This window comes from Limulus polyphemus, unplaced genomic scaffold (assembly GCF_000517525.1).
Source record: "Limulus polyphemus unplaced genomic scaffold, Limulus_polyphemus-2.1.2 Scaffold141, whole genome shotgun sequence".
NCBI lineage: Eukaryota > Metazoa > Arthropoda > Merostomata > Xiphosura > Limulidae > Limulus > Limulus polyphemus.
The window spans coordinates 394,420-414,690 of NW_013665751.1; the positions used below are offsets into that span (position 1 = coordinate 394,420).

The 20,271-nt window shown below is 33.6% G+C and overlaps 1 protein-coding gene across 1 annotated transcript in view; it reads left to right on the forward strand.

Moving 5' to 3' along the window:
- Window positions 1–20,271, forward strand: part of LOC111083465 (formin-J-like) — a 58,903-nt gene that overhangs the window by 25,047 nt on the left and 13,585 nt on the right. The window contains 7 exon segments of the mRNA XM_022380006.1: window positions 1,621–1,682; window positions 6,171–6,249; window positions 6,251–6,274; window positions 11,247–11,332; window positions 13,995–14,095; window positions 14,614–14,684; window positions 20,232–20,269. Coding sequence (XP_022235714.1) covers window positions 1,621–1,682; window positions 6,171–6,249; window positions 6,251–6,274; window positions 11,247–11,332; window positions 13,995–14,095; window positions 14,614–14,684; window positions 20,232–20,269 — 461 coding nt within the window.

Consider the following 20,271-nt stretch of genomic DNA (forward strand, 5'->3'; position numbering starts at 1 on the left):
ACATAGAACCAACAGAATATTGTCGATAGAGTGTATAAGTGTAATCTTCAAATACAAAATGTCAGTCGATAATGAGTGTGCTCAGAAAGATGCAAACAAACTGAAAACCTCGAATATAGTCTTATAAACGGCAATTCTTTCTTTAAACATATATTAACTAATTGATGTAAAGTACTATAATTTAGAAATCTTTGTAAAGCAAAACTATAAAAACTTGCAGCTCGTAAAGACAAAGCTGGCAAGTCTTATTTCCTTGGATTAGAAAATATGATAAAAATAATAACTCTAAACATTTTTTTTAGATTTTTTTAGCCTTAACTAGACAACTCTCAAGTGGTTATAATAGACGAGATCTTATTAACAAAAGTTATTTTAATAACTATTTCTTAAACAATGAAATAAAAGCACTTGCACTAAAGTTTTATCAGAAAACATTGAGTACTCATAATTTAAACACCACGGTGTTTTTTTTTTCTTTTTTGTCGTCGTTGTTTTTAGGCTTTGGTACTTTTAATGTGGAATAACATTTGCGCTTGGTTTAGGAAACAAGCTCTCAAGATCTTTATGGTATTTTCAAATTAGATTCTTCTAATCACTAAAATCTAATGTCGCACAAATATTTATAAACGTAAGTTATAAGTGTTTATGTGTGCTTGTGAGTATCAACATACAAATTCCTCAAGTGTAACAAGCATAAGACACCCGAAGAAATAGTTTACCCTTAACAAATGGTTACCGACTTTATGTAAGCACACGGGAATGAAGTTTCTCAAAAAAAAAAGATAGCCCTGTCCTGTTTACGAAGGTGTCAGTTAATGATCAAGGTCAAAGATGCTATATAACTTTGTTGTGTAAAAACTAATTTTTTATTGCCTTTTGTGTTGTTATTCTGGTCAATGAAATTATACCGTATTTGATACAGCTGTCATATTTATATTGTTTGTCATCAGCAAAATCATTCTAGTGAATGTAGCTCAAGGTTTACATTAATTTACTGGTTATACATAGTAATTGTCGGCGGAAGTGACTCAGTTTATTTAAGGTTACTACAAACATGACTGTACTTGTATTTAGTTATTTGTTGGTCATATATTTGTCAAGTAAGAGCTTGGAATTAATAACTTTTTCTTGGTTTTTACTTAACTATATACCAAAGACAATGTTTCATTCACTTTGAAAATACTATTAAAACTAGAATTTGGTGTTGTATGAAAAAGTTTGTTACACCTTGAGAGCTTATAACGCTAAATGTCGGGGTTCGATCCTTGTAGTGGACACAACATAGATACTGCACTGTGCAGCTTTATGCTTAACTACAAGCAATCATAAAGTGTGGAAATATATAAAACTAGTTAAAGGTGTATATTATTTCTTTAAATGCTTTGATTGGTGTTCTCAATAAAACGAGTTTTATAGAAATATTGAATTGTGTATTATATTGCACAACTATGGTATTCTAACATATTCTACAGAAGAGTAACAGGGATTAACCAATATATCGGTGAATTATTTTTCTTGTGAGATTCTTTTACCTTTGTTTCTCTATCTTGTTATTTATATTTCTTTATAACAGCTACTATTCAAAAATCGTCTAATAATAATGTTCGTTTATGTTTCTAGATTAACCTCCTAGATGGAAAGAGGAGTCTTAATGTTAATATTTTTCTAAAACAATTCCACAGGTAAGCCCTATTTTATCTTTCAGTGGAAATCCTTAATGCTAGCTTTCTAGTTATTTGTCATGAGACAGTGAATAATTAATAAAACATGATTATTCGATTAATATATGAAAATTAACAGTTTCCAAACACGTATAAAGGCTCTCAAACTTTTTTGTGGTAATTTTACTAAATCATTTATTATCATTCTGGAGATTCTAAGATTGACGGTTAACTTCGTGATGCACATGCAATTAACTAATAAAGAACATTTTTACATGTAATATGCTGTTTTATATCTCGATTTAAATTATCCAGAAAAAACATTAATTTGCTAAATAGATGACAGTAGATCAAATTATTGGCTCAAACAGTATATCTCATAATAATTGAAGAGATTATTGTCATTTTGGAACTCAACAACAAGAGCGATTACCTTAAAAAGACATGCTTGATATATTAACATCTGCCAGACCAGCCAGTCCGGCATATCGACGTAGATTAAAAAAAATCTGTTAGTCACTTCGGATTGTTTTGATTAGGCACTATTTTCAAGGCCTAGGTCGCTGGACCAGACCCGTGACTTGACCCGAGACCATAATAGCCAATATAGAGAATTTAACGATGTGGCAGTGAAACATGCTTGAAATGTTCTAGATGTGGTTGTGAATGTGATGGTTTAAGCGTAGCGATTAAGCTAAACCGTGGTTCCAGGTCGGGTGAAGAAATAACTTATTCGAAGACATGCCAATCGATTTGACATACCAGCTGAATCGGAAATTCGTCAATTAATTGCTGCATTGACAGCGAAACAAAAAACAAAGAAAATAAACAGTCAAAATAGTATCGTTAGCTTCATAAAGGGGGATTGAAATCGTATATAAGAAATCATTAGTTTCGATATCTTGTGATACTAACGACACAGTAAAGCCCAAAAATGCAGTGTTGAAATTGAAGCACATGCACGATGCATTACAAGATGGCTTCCCTAGCGATTCTCAAATTAAATATGCCATTTCTGAAACAGGAATAAATATAAGAAAGATGGTATAATGCCCAGTATGATACCACCATAGTATAATCCATATAGATTTCATCAAGTCGTAGTTTCATTAATATGTAGTTCGTGTTTTCTTTTTCTTTTTTAGTAGTGGTGACAAACTTCATTCATAAAGTTCTATCGAAATAACCTTAAATCACCGGTTTCCGGAATGACCCTCTCATCCTATTGACCATTCTGGGCTCAGTACTAAAAAATGTTGCCTGGCTTGTGTGTGGCAGGTGTTAAAAAAGGAAAACCCTTAATGTTAATCATTTCTTTTCAGGCACTTTGTGATATTGTATTAAGAGTAAAAAACACAAAATCAGACATTTTTGGCACAATAAAAGATAAAATATTTATTATTACTTACAGCCGACTAGTTTCGGTAACACAGCTACCATCATCACAGTTACCATATTTTTTGTTTTTTTTACTATTTTGGTAAATATTAGCCCAGGTGATGGCAACTGTGTTACCGGAACTAGTTGGCTGTAAGTAATAATAAATATTTTACTTTTCATTGTGCCAAAAAAACGTTGTTTTTTTTTTCCTATTAATATACTCTTATGTTATTAAAAGAGAATCAGAACAAGTGTTTCTAGGTTAGTATACATTACATTAGGTATAAGAACTTCTTAGAATTTCATGAGGTTTTATAATGTGACAGTAATTCCCACTATTCGTTGGTAAAAGAGTAGCCTAAGAGTTTGCGGTGGATTGTGTTGACTAGCTGTCTTTCCTCTAGTCTATTAATGCTAAATTAGGAACGGCTAACGCAATTAGTTCTCAAGTAGTTTTGCATAAAATTTAAAACAAACCAAACCAATTCTTAGAATTTTATGAAAAACTCGATACGTAACACAGTGTTGTTTGTTAAATAACACAAAGGACTAAATATATATCAGTAATAGCTTGGAGTAGCACATCTATAGGTCTCATAAATTTAATTTTTAAATAAAATATATTTTGTGAAAGAGGTAAGTCAAATAATTAATGAAATACATTTTAAATTTAGAAGTATTTGTCATAAAGACCTTTTTAAGAATGTATGTCTAACAATAGCGATGCTAGAGTGTCTTGATTTAGATACTTACGTGGTTATAACTATTTATAAAAGTTAAGAAAGTTCTATATTTGGCATCATTTGATTAAGCTTAAGTGATCCATTTGTGATATTAATTGCCTTGAATATTAAAACGTCTTTAGTTTTGAAATCACTAGGCGCCCAATCAATCTTTAATCGCTGTTCATTGCAATAAATAAAGGTAAGAATGAACTACAGTTTGAGGATTCGTGAGAATCTGGTGTTTTAAATACTGAAACAGCAAAATTCAACATTTTCGTCTCTCTGCCGACTTTAAGCATGTCCTTTGCGCTTTAAATATCTTTACTTAACATAGCACTTTTTATGTATGTGGTTTATTAACTATCTGAAGTTTTATTTTTTTATTTAGCTTACATTTATTTACATCTTACTTGTAAGAAAAACCGACGGGACAAAATTTAAAGAATTATCGTAATAGAGAGTTAGGTCCTCTCTTTCCTGGCAGGAATTTAGTTTAAAGAATGAGCTAACAGAATGCAAACTCTTCCCAACTGGGGTGCAAAATGTGGATGTAAAATGTGTATAGCCACTGATGCGATGTTCTACCACATCCAGAAGATTCTCAGTTGGATTGAAATTTAGAGATTGGTGATCAGGAATGATGTGTGAAGCCCACATCGTATTTCCACGAACCAGTTCTGCACCAAAAAGGCCTGATGTATCCAACAGTGACATTATTACCTTACTAATAGTCAATTACTGTCTGGATAAATGAGTATCACTATTGTATTTGGACGGCCAAGATCACTAGGGAAGTCCTCCCTGCTTAGCAATTGGCCATTCAAGGGGATTAAAAGTCCTAAATCATGCTAGCTGAACATTGTTTAACTCATTAGACCACCTGGCAGCCTGAACCATTGGTATGACGCAATTGTGTCCAATGATTCTTGAATTTTTCCATATCTGAGCCCCCCCCTCCCCCACTCCTTCCAAGTAGCACAGTGATAAGTCTGGAGAACTATATCACTAAAAAATCGGGTTTCAATACCTGTGGTGGACATAGAATAGATATTCCATTGTGTAGCTTTGTGCTTAACAACAAACAAACCAAATCTAAACCTTCCCATCTGTTCGAAACATGAAATTAATTGACCGCACCACATGACCTTCATTTACTGGTCTTGAGTTTAGTGTTCCAGGCGGATCTTCCGATTTTTATCTGAGATTAGAGATTTGAGAACAGGTAAGCGACTGCGAAATCCAGTGCTGTGCAATTTACATGCTCATTGTTTCGTGGATATTGTGTGTTCCTGACCAGTGTTAAGTATTCCTGTAACAGGTGCGACTGTTACATACCTGTGGTTGACACGTCCTATTTGTCGATGTTCCCTGTCAGTAGTGCTCCTTTGTGCCAGAATTTTTACTTGCCTGTGAACGTTTTCCCTATTTTTTTTTTCCATTCCAGTTAGACCCGGTAGATTATCTTAACAGCCTCCTATTGTCGTACTCTTTGTGAAGTCACTGAAATTCTTATGCTTACCCAAGTACATCTATTGTTTATATAATTTGATCACATGGAATACCAAGGGAACCGGATTAGTTTGCATGTCGGTTCTACAAAACATTTGCTTGTGAGAATTCTGTAATTTTCTTGCCCAGTCAGTTTAGTTTAGCAAATTACTTGAGCCTTTACTAATTTTTTACCAAGCAAATTCTGCAAATATATTCAAGTTATTTTCATTTCTAAGTTTATTGAAGTGAAGAATATTTACTCACCCTTCACTAAAACTAATGAACCGGACGTGGATTAGTAGATAGCGTGCCGGTCTGTGAAATCAAAGGTTTATGTCCGTTTGCCGTAAAAAAATAAATAAATAAATAATAATAATAATAACGCTCCGCCCTTTGGTGGGTACGTTGTAAGTGTCACAATCGAATTTCACTATGCGATTTGAGTAGCCCACGAGTTAACGTTGGGTTTTGTTAACTACTTGTCTTCCCTGTAGTTTATCAGTTCAAAATTATAACAAATCCATGTCGAGCTTAGCAAGAATTTCCTAAACAATCAACAATCTGAAGTTAAACCTAATTTTTCGTCACATGCACATTCCAAATCTTTTAGCGATAATTCACTAAAATTATATTTATTAGCGTTATGAATTTGATCATCTATCGAAATTAATTGACATGCTGACTAGTTATTTTAAGTTAAGGTTACAACTTTCCTCTTTAACATCAAGGTTTCAAAGTATGCGTTTCTACTACTATTACTCCATTGCACATGTTGTGTAAATGTAAGGAAGATTTTCTCCTTATATAAGTCTTCAGATATTCTTCTGTAAAAGTGTAAATCGCATGTAATTCACCTAGATGTAGGGGTCGGTGATTTGATGTTGCTTTTAAGTGAGATGTTTATTTGTTACAGTCCACACGGAGATATAATTCAAGATTTGCGGAAAGGAATACCCACACAGTTGGGCATTGAGGAGTTGAAAGGGCTTTTAAAAAATTCTACCAGAGGATGATGAGGTAAAAAGACAACTTAACAACTTATCTTAGAACAAACATGGTGTTAAATTGTTTTCTCTAATAATCATTTTTTGGAGATAAGTAATAATTTCTATATTTTTTCTCTCGCTCTAGAGCCTTCTCTACAGTTTTGTGATCCATTGTAAAAATGATTGAATCTTAGAAAGTTTGGATAATAGGATAACAAAATTTTGAATATGATCTTTGAATATTAAATGAAATTAATTTTCCCACCCAATAATTATATAACAATAACTACTGTTTGTATGTGTGATAATTATGTTTTGAAAACATCGTTCATTTTCTTAATTAAATAATTTCAAATTACCGGTATAGAAGTTTTCTCACATGTCGTATTAATACTGTTTTTTTTTCTGTTAAAATACAACTTTTGCAGATGAGAAAAGACAGAAAATTTTCTCTCTCGTGAATTGTTCTCTATCATCATTTTCAGCTTTGTTTAACTTATTAGCACAAAAGATAAAATGTTATATCAGGTTATTACAGCATTTTAAAGTGTAATGAAGCAAAATCTTTGGTTGAAGGTAATTTTAGTAAAGGTGCAGAAAAATTTGAATATGTTTAGTCCTTTTATGCACACACACGTGTGTTTATAATAAATATAAATATAACCATACATTTCCCCGCATTATTTGTATAGAGGGTTAAGATAGCTTGTACTATTTCCGTCATTTACTATATCTACAAAAGTATATACTTTCTACCCAAGTGATGATGTGCTCTTAAAATGAAAGCCAGTGACCTCACGTTATATCTTAACCACTTCTTTTCATGTTTGTGCATGTCTATACATGCCAAACTTACCTGTACAGCCCATTAACATCTAATAGGTTATTTTATTCTAAGATGGAAATCGTTGAAAGATTGAGAGACCACTCGTAAACATTCTGAATTATGAAAGATGTTTATTTTAAAGGTATGATAATAAATGGGATATATTTATTTAAAAAACTATACTCAATATGCATAACGAAGTGTCCTTGAGAAATGTATCAATTGGTAAAACTTTAGTGACGTGAATGGCATTTTATTAATGCGCATTTCCAAAATCATATACTGAGATTATGTACATTTATGTTTATAATATTAGCTAAACTGTATCCATAACTAACATATTAAAAGAGTTATAGAGTACAGGTTGGCCAAGTGGATTTCGAAAATGGTAAACCGGGTTCGAATATATGTGATATTTCAATATTCTTCGCGCTGTAAAATGTGGATACGTTATAAGAGAGATAGTCAATCACTTAACGTGGGCGATAAAATGCTGCAGACTAACTGTCTGGTCAATAGTTCAAAATTATGGACGGCGCCAGAAAGCCCTAGTAGCTTTGCCATAAATACAGAACACTAATAAATGAGATTTAGCATTTTAACGTCATATTTTCCGGAAACCTTCCCACCATTTAGATATTATAAACTTTTCTTTTGTTTTTCCCTCTTTTTTTTATAGGCTTAACGCATTTTCTATACGTATTATTTTGTGGGCAACATTTTCACATATTTTTCATGTAGAAATAAAGATAATAAATTATCATTAAACTTCAAATATGCATAATTCCAATTCGTCAATACAAGATGTTTTTCCACCACGGTTACATTCTGAGACAGATCAATGAAAAACATTTATCAGATTTACAAAATACGACATAACTGAATTGCTTGTAATTCTTCTGTTACTGACATTTCACATAGTCAGAAAATGAAATCTGGAATACTTTCCGTTCGGTATTAGCAGATCGTAAAATAAACAGAGTTAAAAGTACGCTGAAAAAAGGTTTTCTGAAAACACTGACGTCTTTTACAGAAATGACAACACGACATATGATTATAATATCTTGCAGAGCTGCTAAAAGCATCGTACGTTGATAAAGCATCAGCTGAATTATTAGCTGAAAATATGTTAAATACTGTAAAAAAAAAGAAGAATAAATTATAGCTCCGTTGTTACAACATTAGGTTAATGTAGTTTATTAAAGACACGATGGGTGGAAGTTGTGCAAGGAAAAGTGTGATAACGTAGCTGTTTTAATTAAAACATTACTGACGTTGTCATAGTAAGTTAAGAAAAGCCCTTTATTCTCTTTCTATCCTGTGTTACAGCTATCATAATTTATAGTACGACTTAAAAATAAAGAAATGTTTTTTTAACAAAAAAAAACATCTTACATCTACTAAAATGATTAGTAAACGAAAACCTATTTGTAGTTAAAATTGCATGTCAGAGTTCTTATACACTAGTCTTCCTGAATGGTTGGGCGTTGCCATGTTAGCGAGCCCGAACTGTGAATTCCATGATTTTTGGTTCGAAGAAATGCATTCCGTTCTTTGTGGTCGCTCCCCCCCCCCCCACTAGCACAGCGGTATGTCTGCGGACTTACAACGCTAGAATCCGGGTTTCAATACCGGTGGTGGGCAGAGCACTGATAGACCATTGTGTAGCTTTGTGCTTAATTACAAACAAACAAACTCTTTGTGGTCCTGGTGTGCTATGAGTAATGGTGACATCCTACTATTCAGTCAGAAAAGAGTAGTATAAGAGTTGGCATGGATACAATTATTTAACTGTCTTCCCTCTAGTCTGTAAGCTCAAAATGAGGAACAGCTATGCGCAGATAGCATTTTGTGTTGTATTGGGCACAAATGTCTAACTCAGTCAATAATTCTTCCAGAAAATATTCAGTGATATTTATATATCGCAAGCTTCGCCAAACAATTCAGTAACTTTATATATCTGTTTGAAAGTTATTGCCCTCGTGTTCTTTATCCTCATCTTAAAATTCCATTTAAAGATAACATCGTACTGTTTATACTGTGGTACAAAGGCCACTTCCAGTTTTTAAAGAGTGAAACTGGGGATTTGTGTTATTTTGATAATACTAGAAAACAGACTTTATATATCTGTTTGAAAGTTATTGCCCTCGTGTTCTTTATCCTCATCTTAAAATTCCATTTAAAGATAACATCGTACTGTTTATACTGTGGTACAAAGGCCACTTCCAGTTTTTAAAGAGTGAAACTGGGGATTTGTGTTATTTTGATAATACTAGAAAACAGACTTAACAGGGTAGATACAAATAAAATATAAAAAGGATGAAGCCTTTGAAAAATATCACAGCACTTAAAAGCACAGAAAATAAAAAAATATTAAAATAACATTCAATAAAATAACGTTATCTTAAACACACAAGCTCTAAGAAATGAACTGAAACGTTACCATCATGAACTGAAACGTTACCATCATGAGACATTAGTTTGTTTTCTTTTATCTAAAAAACGAATTAAAGTTGGAAAGTATTTATCGAGTTTCAGCACACAATACTAAAAAACAGCACACACGAGGGCATTACTCTTTATTGTTCACACAACTTAAGAAAAACATTCTTAGATTAAAGCAGGGCCTTTCAAATAATGGAACAAAGAATTATTTGAAATTAAAATGAATATCATTCTTTCTTTTGATAGTTGCAGTCATATCTTTCTGGGAAAGTTCAACATTTCCTTACAATCATTTCCAAACTCAGCTCTTATGCTTTCCTAACCATCTTGTACTATTCTTTAACTATTGTCCACATAGATATAACTTACCAAAGCTAGATTAGAAGATTGTAAATTGATCACTAAAAATCAGTACAAAGATGTGTTAAATATAAACATATATAAATATCGGGAAGTTGCATTAATAGAACAATCTGCCTTATAAATTCTGACTAAGAAGAGTTATAGGAAACATTAAGACTAAAAACGAATTGATCTTACTGCGAACTATAAAATTACACTACATTTGATTCCTAAATCTAATATAGTTGACTCAACTTGAGTTAATCCAATCAGAAGCTTTAACACGTTCATAGTATTGGTGAGAAGCAATGATGGAAGTTGATACTTCTGGTTGAACCGATTAGGTTTATATGATCTTTTCATTCAGGTAATGATCGAAATTTACTTCAAAATTTATACATAACTGTGGACAACCTCAACATACAACGCTTGAAACGTGGCTCATGAACTGTCCTCAAGAGAAGTCGGATTTATGTCCATGCTTGTGTTGTACATTGAACTAATCAATATGTTTATTTTTGGAATACAGAGCATCTACTATACATTACAGAACACAAACCTTCCCTCTGGTTAGGTTGAGCTTAGTGCTTAGCGTAGTGGACTGTATACCCGATGGTCCAAGGTTTGCGTCACGTTCTGTAAATTACCATCCGTACTTTGGAGCTGTGGTTGTATTATAAAAGTAACGCTCAAACACCACTATTCGATCATAGTTTCCCAATAGTTGGTTATTGATACTGTTGACTAGCTGCCTTCCCTCTAATCTATCAGTTTAAAATTAGGGACGGCTAGAACAGACGGCCCTTGTGTAGCCTTACGCGAATATACAAATTAAACCTTCTTTCAGGCGACCAATTATATGTATACTGTGTATCTTTTATTATTTAAAACGCAAGAATACCGCATGGACGTTTCGAGGTCAACACTTTAAAATTAAAGAAAACGTACTATCCCTTTTTGACATGTAAAAGGAAAGAAAAAGGTACTGTCATTATGCTTACTTACATGAACACGCATAGTATTGAAAATACATGAACACATCATAACGATATAAAGAGAGACCGCCAGAGGCACTTTGTATATGCATAAACTTAAACTATACTTCCTGTAAAAAACAAGAAAAAAGTAATGATAAATTTACATAGAAGCAGGTAAACTCCTGGAACATATTTTTTCAGTTTAATGTGAATAATACATAAATATCTGAAAATGAAATAAGCGTACGTAAAATTATCGTGTTAAATGTTTATTAGCAGTGTCTTGAGTCCCTACAAATCTAACCTAAACCGATCGAATTTTAATTTTCTATCAACATCTTAATTTCAGTTATTGCCTCACAATTTAGATCTGTCATGAAACAAGTTTCAATCACATCTTTTTATTTCGATAGATCAAACTTCTGAAAGGATATACAGGTGATATCCAACGACTTGGAAGTGCTGAAAAGTTTTTCAGTCAATTATTAGGCCTACCTGGGTATGTATTGTTATGGATTCTAGTTTGTTATATTTTTTACTACTAGGGGCATAATAGAGTTTAAGTTAACAGTTGATAGCCAAAGCAGAGTCACGGTGACGATGTTATGTATATTGTATTCTCTGAAACTTCGTAAGTAGGTCTTGAATAGATGCCACGAACTTAATCTTAAAATCTGATGTGTGCGTGTGTATTTTCAAAAATTAGTTGACACGTAAAAATAAGGAAGTAAAAAGAATTTTTAGAAGAATTCAAAACATATATTCTTGATTATTAACCCTAGAAATACTGATTATATGGACCTTATTAGTTTTTTTCTAAACACATTTTTTTCTAAACTTCTTATTCACTAAATTGCTCGTGGGCCTATGACCTAATTTATTACAGAGCTAATAATAATGTATTAAGTTTATATGAAAAATATCTAACTACGTTTTTTCAGCACAGTAAAGTTAAGGTGAGGAAAAAATAGAAGTTATTAGAGTAATCTTACTAAAAACATTAAAATCCACCTGAAACGTGATATTATTCAGACTTGTGCGGTAAGCACATTCAAGACACAATAACTTTAAGTAACTTTAGATTAACGATGTTTTATACAACTATAGTTAAAAGTCCATGATGCCTTGAAAAAACAAACACAAAATATGATGTATTATATAAATGCGTTTACATTTAAGCATCACTAAACCATAGTTTCTAGTGGTATGGGTGGAAAATGCTTTGTAGTTACTCGTGAACTTTTGAAGCCACAAATCAAAAAGTAATGTATTTAAATTATACTAAATAAAAGGAAGCATTACGGTTATAAAACGGTAACATTAAAAGTTTTCGAAAACAAAATATGAATAAAATCTGTGTTGTTACCAGGTTTTTAAGTAGCTGTGCCATAATTTTCTTATACGTGCCATACACTAATACAAGTTTATCCTGAATTTTATTATTTCTGGCCTACATACAACTTATTAGAGGAAGAGCTTATATTAAAATATAAAATGCAGAAGGTAATTAGGTTTTCACATAAATATTATATTAGGTTAGATTTTAACGGTGTTTGTTGCATGCTTTCTTATCGTATATAACAACTTAAATGAATATATAATATAATAATAATAAACTTTGTTATAAATAATATTAATAATAACAATATATTGCTTTTAACAGTTACATTTACTTTTTTAATTACATACACAAAAAACTATATTTAAGGCTAAAAAATAATTTTTACTTTAACGACCTTCACCAAAATATACTGGTCTGCTTTGGGTAAAGATACTTGTTTGCGTCATAGACTTTACCGCAGAGCGACGTAACATTGTTTTCTCCTTGACGTCAGTACCGTGTTGAGAGGATGTGACGTCAGTCGCATCTGTATTAGGAAAATGTAATTGTTAAAGATATTTGCGCCATATTTATCAGATTACATAAATCATTATATGCATATTTTCGATTTCTAGTTTTCCTAATGCAAAGCAATCAAAGATTTTTTAAAATCTAAAGTAAAATAAATCAGCATGATAATGACAGGGAGAATTTAGATAAACACAAAAACTGATTGTCACTGTTTCGTTTAAATATTTAGTTATATTTTACAGCTTATAAACCACGAACATTAATAGTTTGGTTCACATTATAAGCTTAATCACTGGAAAAAATTTTTAGCAATTCAGACTTTAATACCGATTGATTTGTTTGTTCATCGCCAATTATTGGGGTTATTCTAACCGAATAGTGGAATTGAATGTCACATTATAACACCCCCACGTCTGAAAAGGCAAGCATGTTTGATGAAATGCCTATTGAAGAACGTTTGTTTGTTTTTGCGCTAGCCGTCCCTAATTTAGCAGTGTAAGACTAGAGGGAAGGCAGCTAGTCATCACCTCCACCGCCAACTCTTGGGCTACTCTTTTACCAACGAATAGTGGGATTGACCGTCACATTATAACGCCCCCACGGCTGAAAGGGCGAGCATGTTTGGTGGTATGCGGATTCGAACCCGCGACCCTCAGATTGTGAGTCGAGCGCCTTATCCACCTGGCCATGCCAGGCCGGATTGAAGAACGTTCCAATGTAATCTATTAAAGGTGTTTTGTTTGTTACTTTATCGAATACTGTACTGAATAGATGTTTGTGTTTAGAAACTCATTCTATATAATGGAATGTGATTATTGTTATCTTTAATCAGTATTTAAAACAGTATTCAACATATTTCCCGGATAGCCAATATTAACGATAAAACTCTTAGTAATTTGATTATATCACGATACTTTTATTTGCATAACATGCTACTTTGTGAGCATCTTTCTTGCTGACGAATGATCACATATCGATTTGTAATGTATTTCCTCTACTGCTGAAGCAAACTTCGATCGAAATGTTACAGACTACAAAAAAAAAAACAAGAAAAACCTTTGCTTTAGGCATGGAAACTATTGCTTACTTGGTTCAATAGAAAGGACCAAAGAAAACACAATATTAAATACAAAAAGAGTACTAGGTTTTCTCAGTCTAAAAACCAGTTTGTATTTGTGTGTATTCAAAGCAGGAATGTCAAAAACTATTTTAACTAGTATGCGGTGTCTTAGGGGTTTATTAATATTGTAACAAATAATATATCTTAACTCTTTACTTACTTTGTTGTTATTTTCTTTTTCAACCACAGATATAAGCTTAGAATTGAAAGTTTATTACTGAAAGAAGAGTTTGATTCGATCTTCGTTTCTTTAAAAGAAGGCCTAGAAACAATGAAATTTGCGGCTCGAGGTAACTGTGTCCTAATTTAATTTTCTGATATATCTACTTTTTAGTAAACTATAAAACTAAATGCTAAAACTATTAAAGTGTTAAATTTCTTACCAGTGCTCGTTTTAAAATTGAGAACTTGACATTTATTTATTTTTGATAATGAATAAATAGTTATTTTTGATATGACATCAGATGCTGTGACATAATAATCAAATCGAACCGGAGACGTACATCTAACATATTTAGCTGCAAAAAAAAAGTTTTCTATTTAATGGCAAATTGTTTTTTTATGATAAACTTACCGAGGCTCAACTATTGATATTGAAAGTCAAAAGTTATAGTTCTGATGGTTATCAAACCACTTATGTCAAATAGTGGACGAACAAATGTTTGTTTCAATAATAACAACTATAAGGTTATCTTTATGACACGAAAGTTTAAAATTGTGTATTTTTAAGAGATTAGAAACATATTACCTTGCTAAGTTTTAGTGCTTTCAATGCTGACAGACCAAATTCATCTTTATTGTTTACTAGAAATCAAAGAGTGCCAGAGTCTGCATGAAATCCTGTTTATGGTGCTTGTTGCTGGAAATTTTCTAAATGCAGTAAGTTGGTATTTAAGTTGGATTTTGTTTATGTGTGAAATGATGATATAGTTTCTAATAAGCACAGCGTATAAGCAAAAGATGAATTTTGACAAACTATTTTTTGCGTGGTTTTTAGTGCGTTTTTCTGAAATTGTTTTGATTAATTTTTCTATTAATCGCATGTGAAAACGATAGGTATTCCATAATATCAGCCCCCAGTGGCACAGCGACATGTCTGTGTACTTGCATCGCTAGAACAGGGTTTCGATCCCCGTGGTGGTCAGAGCACAGATAGCCCATTGTGTAGCTTTGTGCTTAACTTAAAAACAATACAAACAAAACAAACATTTCCCTAATATCAAATATCTTAAATGGTCAAAATTAATTTAATACCTTTAATAAACATATGGCAAAATTTGAAACTTATATATATATATATATGTAAATATTTTTGTAAAAGTTACGTGTGGACTTTATAGAAATACTTTTTTTTCGTTTCAAAGAATTTGATCACGTTTGAAAAAATGTTATTTCTGTGTTTTATTTTTCATTTGTTATTTATAGTGAATAAATCGTGATCTTCTCAACATAAAGAACTACATTCTATGAAGCTAAAACGAAACAGTCACTTGCCAACATTATATTATCTGCGTCACAAACAAAATTGCATAATGTATGAACTGAAATGATATAGAGTATAATAATATTTGTTTGTCTTGGAGAACTGTACTAAGCGTTCTCGTTGTCGCATCGAACACCAGTGTATGGTATACGTGCCAAATGGTAGGTGCCATTCTGTACGGTGTAGTTTCTTTATAATGCCAAAATTCGTCGAGTTTCTTGTTTTCGTTTTTTCATCTTCTTTTTATGCATTATGTAGAAATAACTTAAAGTAGTGAATGGCTGTAAGTATATAGATATAGCATTTTATGGTTAAACAAGGTGAATTACTCATATGACATTATAACCAAAATATTTAGACTACAATAACTGAGAAAATTAAGCATCAAAGACCCTCATAGATTGCTACCTTTCAGTTGCAATTTTAGAGTCGTCCTAACCTCTCTGAAAGCCCACTTGACGAACACTACTTCTTTCGTTTTAGATAACAATTTTCCACCATCAGCTGTCAGCCACTGTGGTTGAGTCTTTTATAGTGGCGATCCAAAACATACTGGAAAAAGTCCAAGCGCTGGACCATTGGCAGCCATAACCTGGCTATGCTGCATCCAATACTCCACCAGGACTGTTCAGTTTCTTGAGGTGACGATTGGAGAAGTCTGACATAGGTTGTTTGAGGTAGTATCACTGGATGATTCTCTTGGTTTTCCTGTTTATTTCTTGAGCTATGTACCCAATGGTCAGGTTAGTCTTGGTATATCCAATGATGCTACCTTTGTGTTGTATGGTGATACCATATCCTTCTCTCGAGGTGGATTCCTGTATGTGGTGAGGGGACTTCCCAGGGAAGGTTCTGTATTTTCAGTACTTCCTCTGGGATCTGAGCATTCACCCGCGTGTTTGTCGTGTGTGGTGACCCGTGAAGGGGAGGAGAGGATTCTGGTGGTTGAGTGGTGTCTGGGGCACTACAACACACCACTTTGGCCTTGAATTCCTGTAGAAAGGTGGCCTTGAGGTGGCCCCCAGGGTCAATCGGCTGGTCCTGTTGGGCGTTCTCAACGGGTGTTATGGGCATTGTGTCTGATGCTGGTGCTTGAGTACAGTGCTCACAAAACCCAGGAATTACTGCGGTATCCTTGTTTGGCATTGTAGTGCGTCCCCTCGTAGGACCCCATGGTGGGTGGGGTCAGTGGGCACTGAATCTTTCTCCTTTTATTATGGATCCCTCTATCCAAAAAAATATAATAGTAAAAACACAGCTTATTGGTAAACGACCACGCCTTGAAGACTCAGATCAACAATCTTCAACTCATCTTAGTCCTGTACCTCATTTTTTGATTTCGTATTCCTTGGCAGACAAATCTTTAGCACAACCTCCAGATAAGAAATGTTATTACCAGTTTTTAAATGCTGTACCTCTCTCTCCTACACTCACTTAGGGCAAGAACGAAAATAAGAGGGAACCACTGAAATTGGTGCAGTGATGCTCCAGTTGACACACGAGAACGAGCACATGCCACAGAACCACGACAAGATGCCTTCAAATGACCAAACTGCTCATACTGAAAACACCAGAGAGGGTTGGGAATATATGGCGGTACCTTAAAATGAAGATGATCTGCCTTGACAGAAGCAGGCTGACGTGGAGATGTAAACGTCAAAATAGAAGCATTGGTAGGCAGCACAATCCCTTCTTCACAGGTGGAGATACATCTCAGTGCAGAGACTCCTTGGCTGGAAAACCAACGAGAATCTCCGACTCGGGGATGTTCTTCAAGTCCCTCTCAACAATAACTTCTCGTGAAGAATTCAAAGTAGCATGGGAAGTAACCTCTATAGGTATATTCCAAATGGCTTTTGAATTCAGGAGGAGTTCAGTGTGTTTTGGTGTAGATGTTTCCACCAAGATGTCCCCAGAACGTAGCTTCTTGACTGACTTTGGAGAACCAGCAAGCCCCTTTAATCCCTTTTGAATAAAAAAGGAGACATCTCTATCTCGGACATATGCTGCTGCACTACATTCCACTATTACAGTGGGTGTGCAGACAGTGCTTTCTGTACCTTCATAAGAGTCTTTTTCGCATCATGTGAAGAGTGGTTTTGACCTCACTGGATAATTGAGTTGACAGGTCCATGTCTACTCCTGTCTCTGTCCCACCATTCCTTCCAGTGACTGCCCAGATCCATTTCCTTTGGCCCTAGCTTCTGGTGCCTGCTCGGGTCCATCTTTTTCGGCCCCGTGATGCAAAATTGTTATTCGTTCACGCCCTTAGTCACTGGAATCTATGTCTACTAACAAAGACTTGCCCACTCATCCCAGGACAAGATCCATGGAGATTGACAGACCTCCTTCTAATAAAGAAAAATGGCGTGGTCGTAAACCGAAGGGTTTTACACCCTGTTCTCCTCCACCTAAGTATAAAATGATCAGTCACTTTGATACAGCAGAACTGCCAGGGTTTCCATTTTAATCTGGATGACATTAAGGTCTTGATTCATTCCTATCATCCTGTGTGTCTTTCTTTCCAGGAAACATTTCTGAAACCTGTCGATACAGTCCCCTTTCAACAAATTTATTTGTACCAGGATGACAAGTTGTGTGATGGGCGGGTGCATGGAAGGGTGACACTGCTGGTTGACCAGTGCATGCCCACCTTGTCTGTGCCACTCAATACACCCTTGGAGACTGTAGCCATCCGTGTTTTCTTGGGTTGTACCATCACTGTTTGTTCTCTCTATCTGTCTCCTGGCTTAAAATTATGGCAGGGTATTTATTCACAGAATAAGTCATGAGAGTACAACCTCATGTGATTATAAATTTACGTACTCTTGTGCTACATTAATAGTATCTGTACATCACCGATAGGGAAACCGGTGTCAGTTTCATCATAAACACATATTTACTCAAAATACAAATTATTAGCTAGAAGGTGAGTTAGCGTTTTAATGCAACTAAAAATTCATAGACAAACTAAACACAACCATAATCATTTAAAAAGAATTTGCTATCTCACAATATTATTCATCAAACGTGTGAACTTGTAGTTATTAAGTTGTCACAAAAGTCAACAATGGTAAATGTTTATTAGATTGTGTAAGTTGAAAATGATACACATTTAGTGGTGATTTACCTTGCAAATCATGGATATATGAATTTACATAAAACTTGCATCTCTTTTGAATCCACGATTTTGGGGCGTTACAATGTTTATTAACAACATAATTCACTTTGTTGTGTGTCAGACGGGAATTAATTTGATATTACTGGTCCAAGTCTGTGATCACAACTTTGCAAGATTTTGTTCTAGGGGAAGAATTACGCCAAATCTAATCGGTATTCATTGACATTAGGCTATTCAACTATCAGTTGGAATGATCATCAACACAATGCCGGAAGCAACAATATTCGTTAGAGCACCGGAGAAGTTAACTGCATCGAAGTCAAGCAGGGGTTTAAGGGTGTAATAATAGATCCTTTGGAGAGAGCTTGATCATCTTCAGTAGGTATAGGCTTTTATTACACTGATTGTGCACTGCTAATGGCCAGTTTATAAACAACACTTTCTGCTGCAAACAAATAAACTGTTTGAACTAGTGCAAGTTGTTTTCTGGACAGAAAGCAATTTGTCTTGTGTGTCAGTTCTATTGCTGCAGTAGACAGTAACAGTGTACTAGACCAGTGGTTCCCAAACTCTTAGTCTGAGGCTCCCTTAATGTGGATAAAAAAGTTTGAGGCCCCCCAACCTATAAAAATGCCTCAAAAATGTGATTTATCAATTTCAAAATATAATTACTAATGAACTTTAATGCTATCTGTGAAATACTTTTTCTATTAAATTGTATTTGTAATTTAATACGGCTTTTTCTTATCAATTCATATGTATTATAATTAGATCATTAGAAATTTATTATGTTTCGGTTAAATTTGTAGACTGATGAGCAATTGAATACGCACTTAATTTTATGTAAGGCTATCTTATTTTCGTTTTAAAGTATAGAGCAATCCTGTAATTTAATTGATTCAACATAATTTTTATCGGCTTATTGTTTATTTAGGATTAAAATTAATTCAGCATCTTTGTTTTCGGCCCTTTTTTTTGCACTAGGTTCACATCCAAAATATCTATGCCTTAACCATGATCAAAGATAACGGCCTTAATTTGATAAATAAGAGTACCCAGGAATATCCAGAATCAAAAATCAGATATAGCATCATTGCATCACCAGTTTCTAATTTTATCCATTTCAAGCAAAAAACTGTCTAAAACGCTTTAGAAATTGGTCAGAATCTTTCATCATCCCTTTAGACACCAGCAGGTTAAAACCTTCTTCACATCAGTACTGTTGTTATATAGTCCAGGCATGTACCTGCACCATTTATATTCCCTTGTTGTGACTTGAAGTTCGAAAAGGACAGCGTTCTCAAGTTAATATATATATATAAACTTTTTTATTGTGCAATTTATTGTCAAATAGCAAGAAACACAAACCTCTACATATACAATACTAAGGTACTTTTCGTAATGTGTTCACATAAGATAAGGTTTTAGAGATAATAGTTACTAGATATTTGACATTAACATTATCAACTGAGTTAACGAAAATAATTCAGACATTATCAGTGATAAGTTTGGCACCTATCTATATTCTAAAAATCGTTACTAAGTGTGTACTCAGGCTTAGTTCTTTATTTGCAAATTTTATCATTTACGACTCCCCCTACATTTGATTACTAACCATGCTAATAAAGTTCTGGCTATAAACAACCTCTGTTTATTAATATTTTCACCCATATTTTACCTACATGTGTACCTACTGTGTATTTACATTCAGTAATGTGATCGTCTAAGAAACAGCTATGTATGTGTATAAATATTGAAACTTCAAAGAACGTTAATTCTATATAGTTTCACTTATATATATATATATATTTTTTTTTTGCAGGGGAAATATGCAGGAAATGCAGCGGGTTTCAAGATGATGT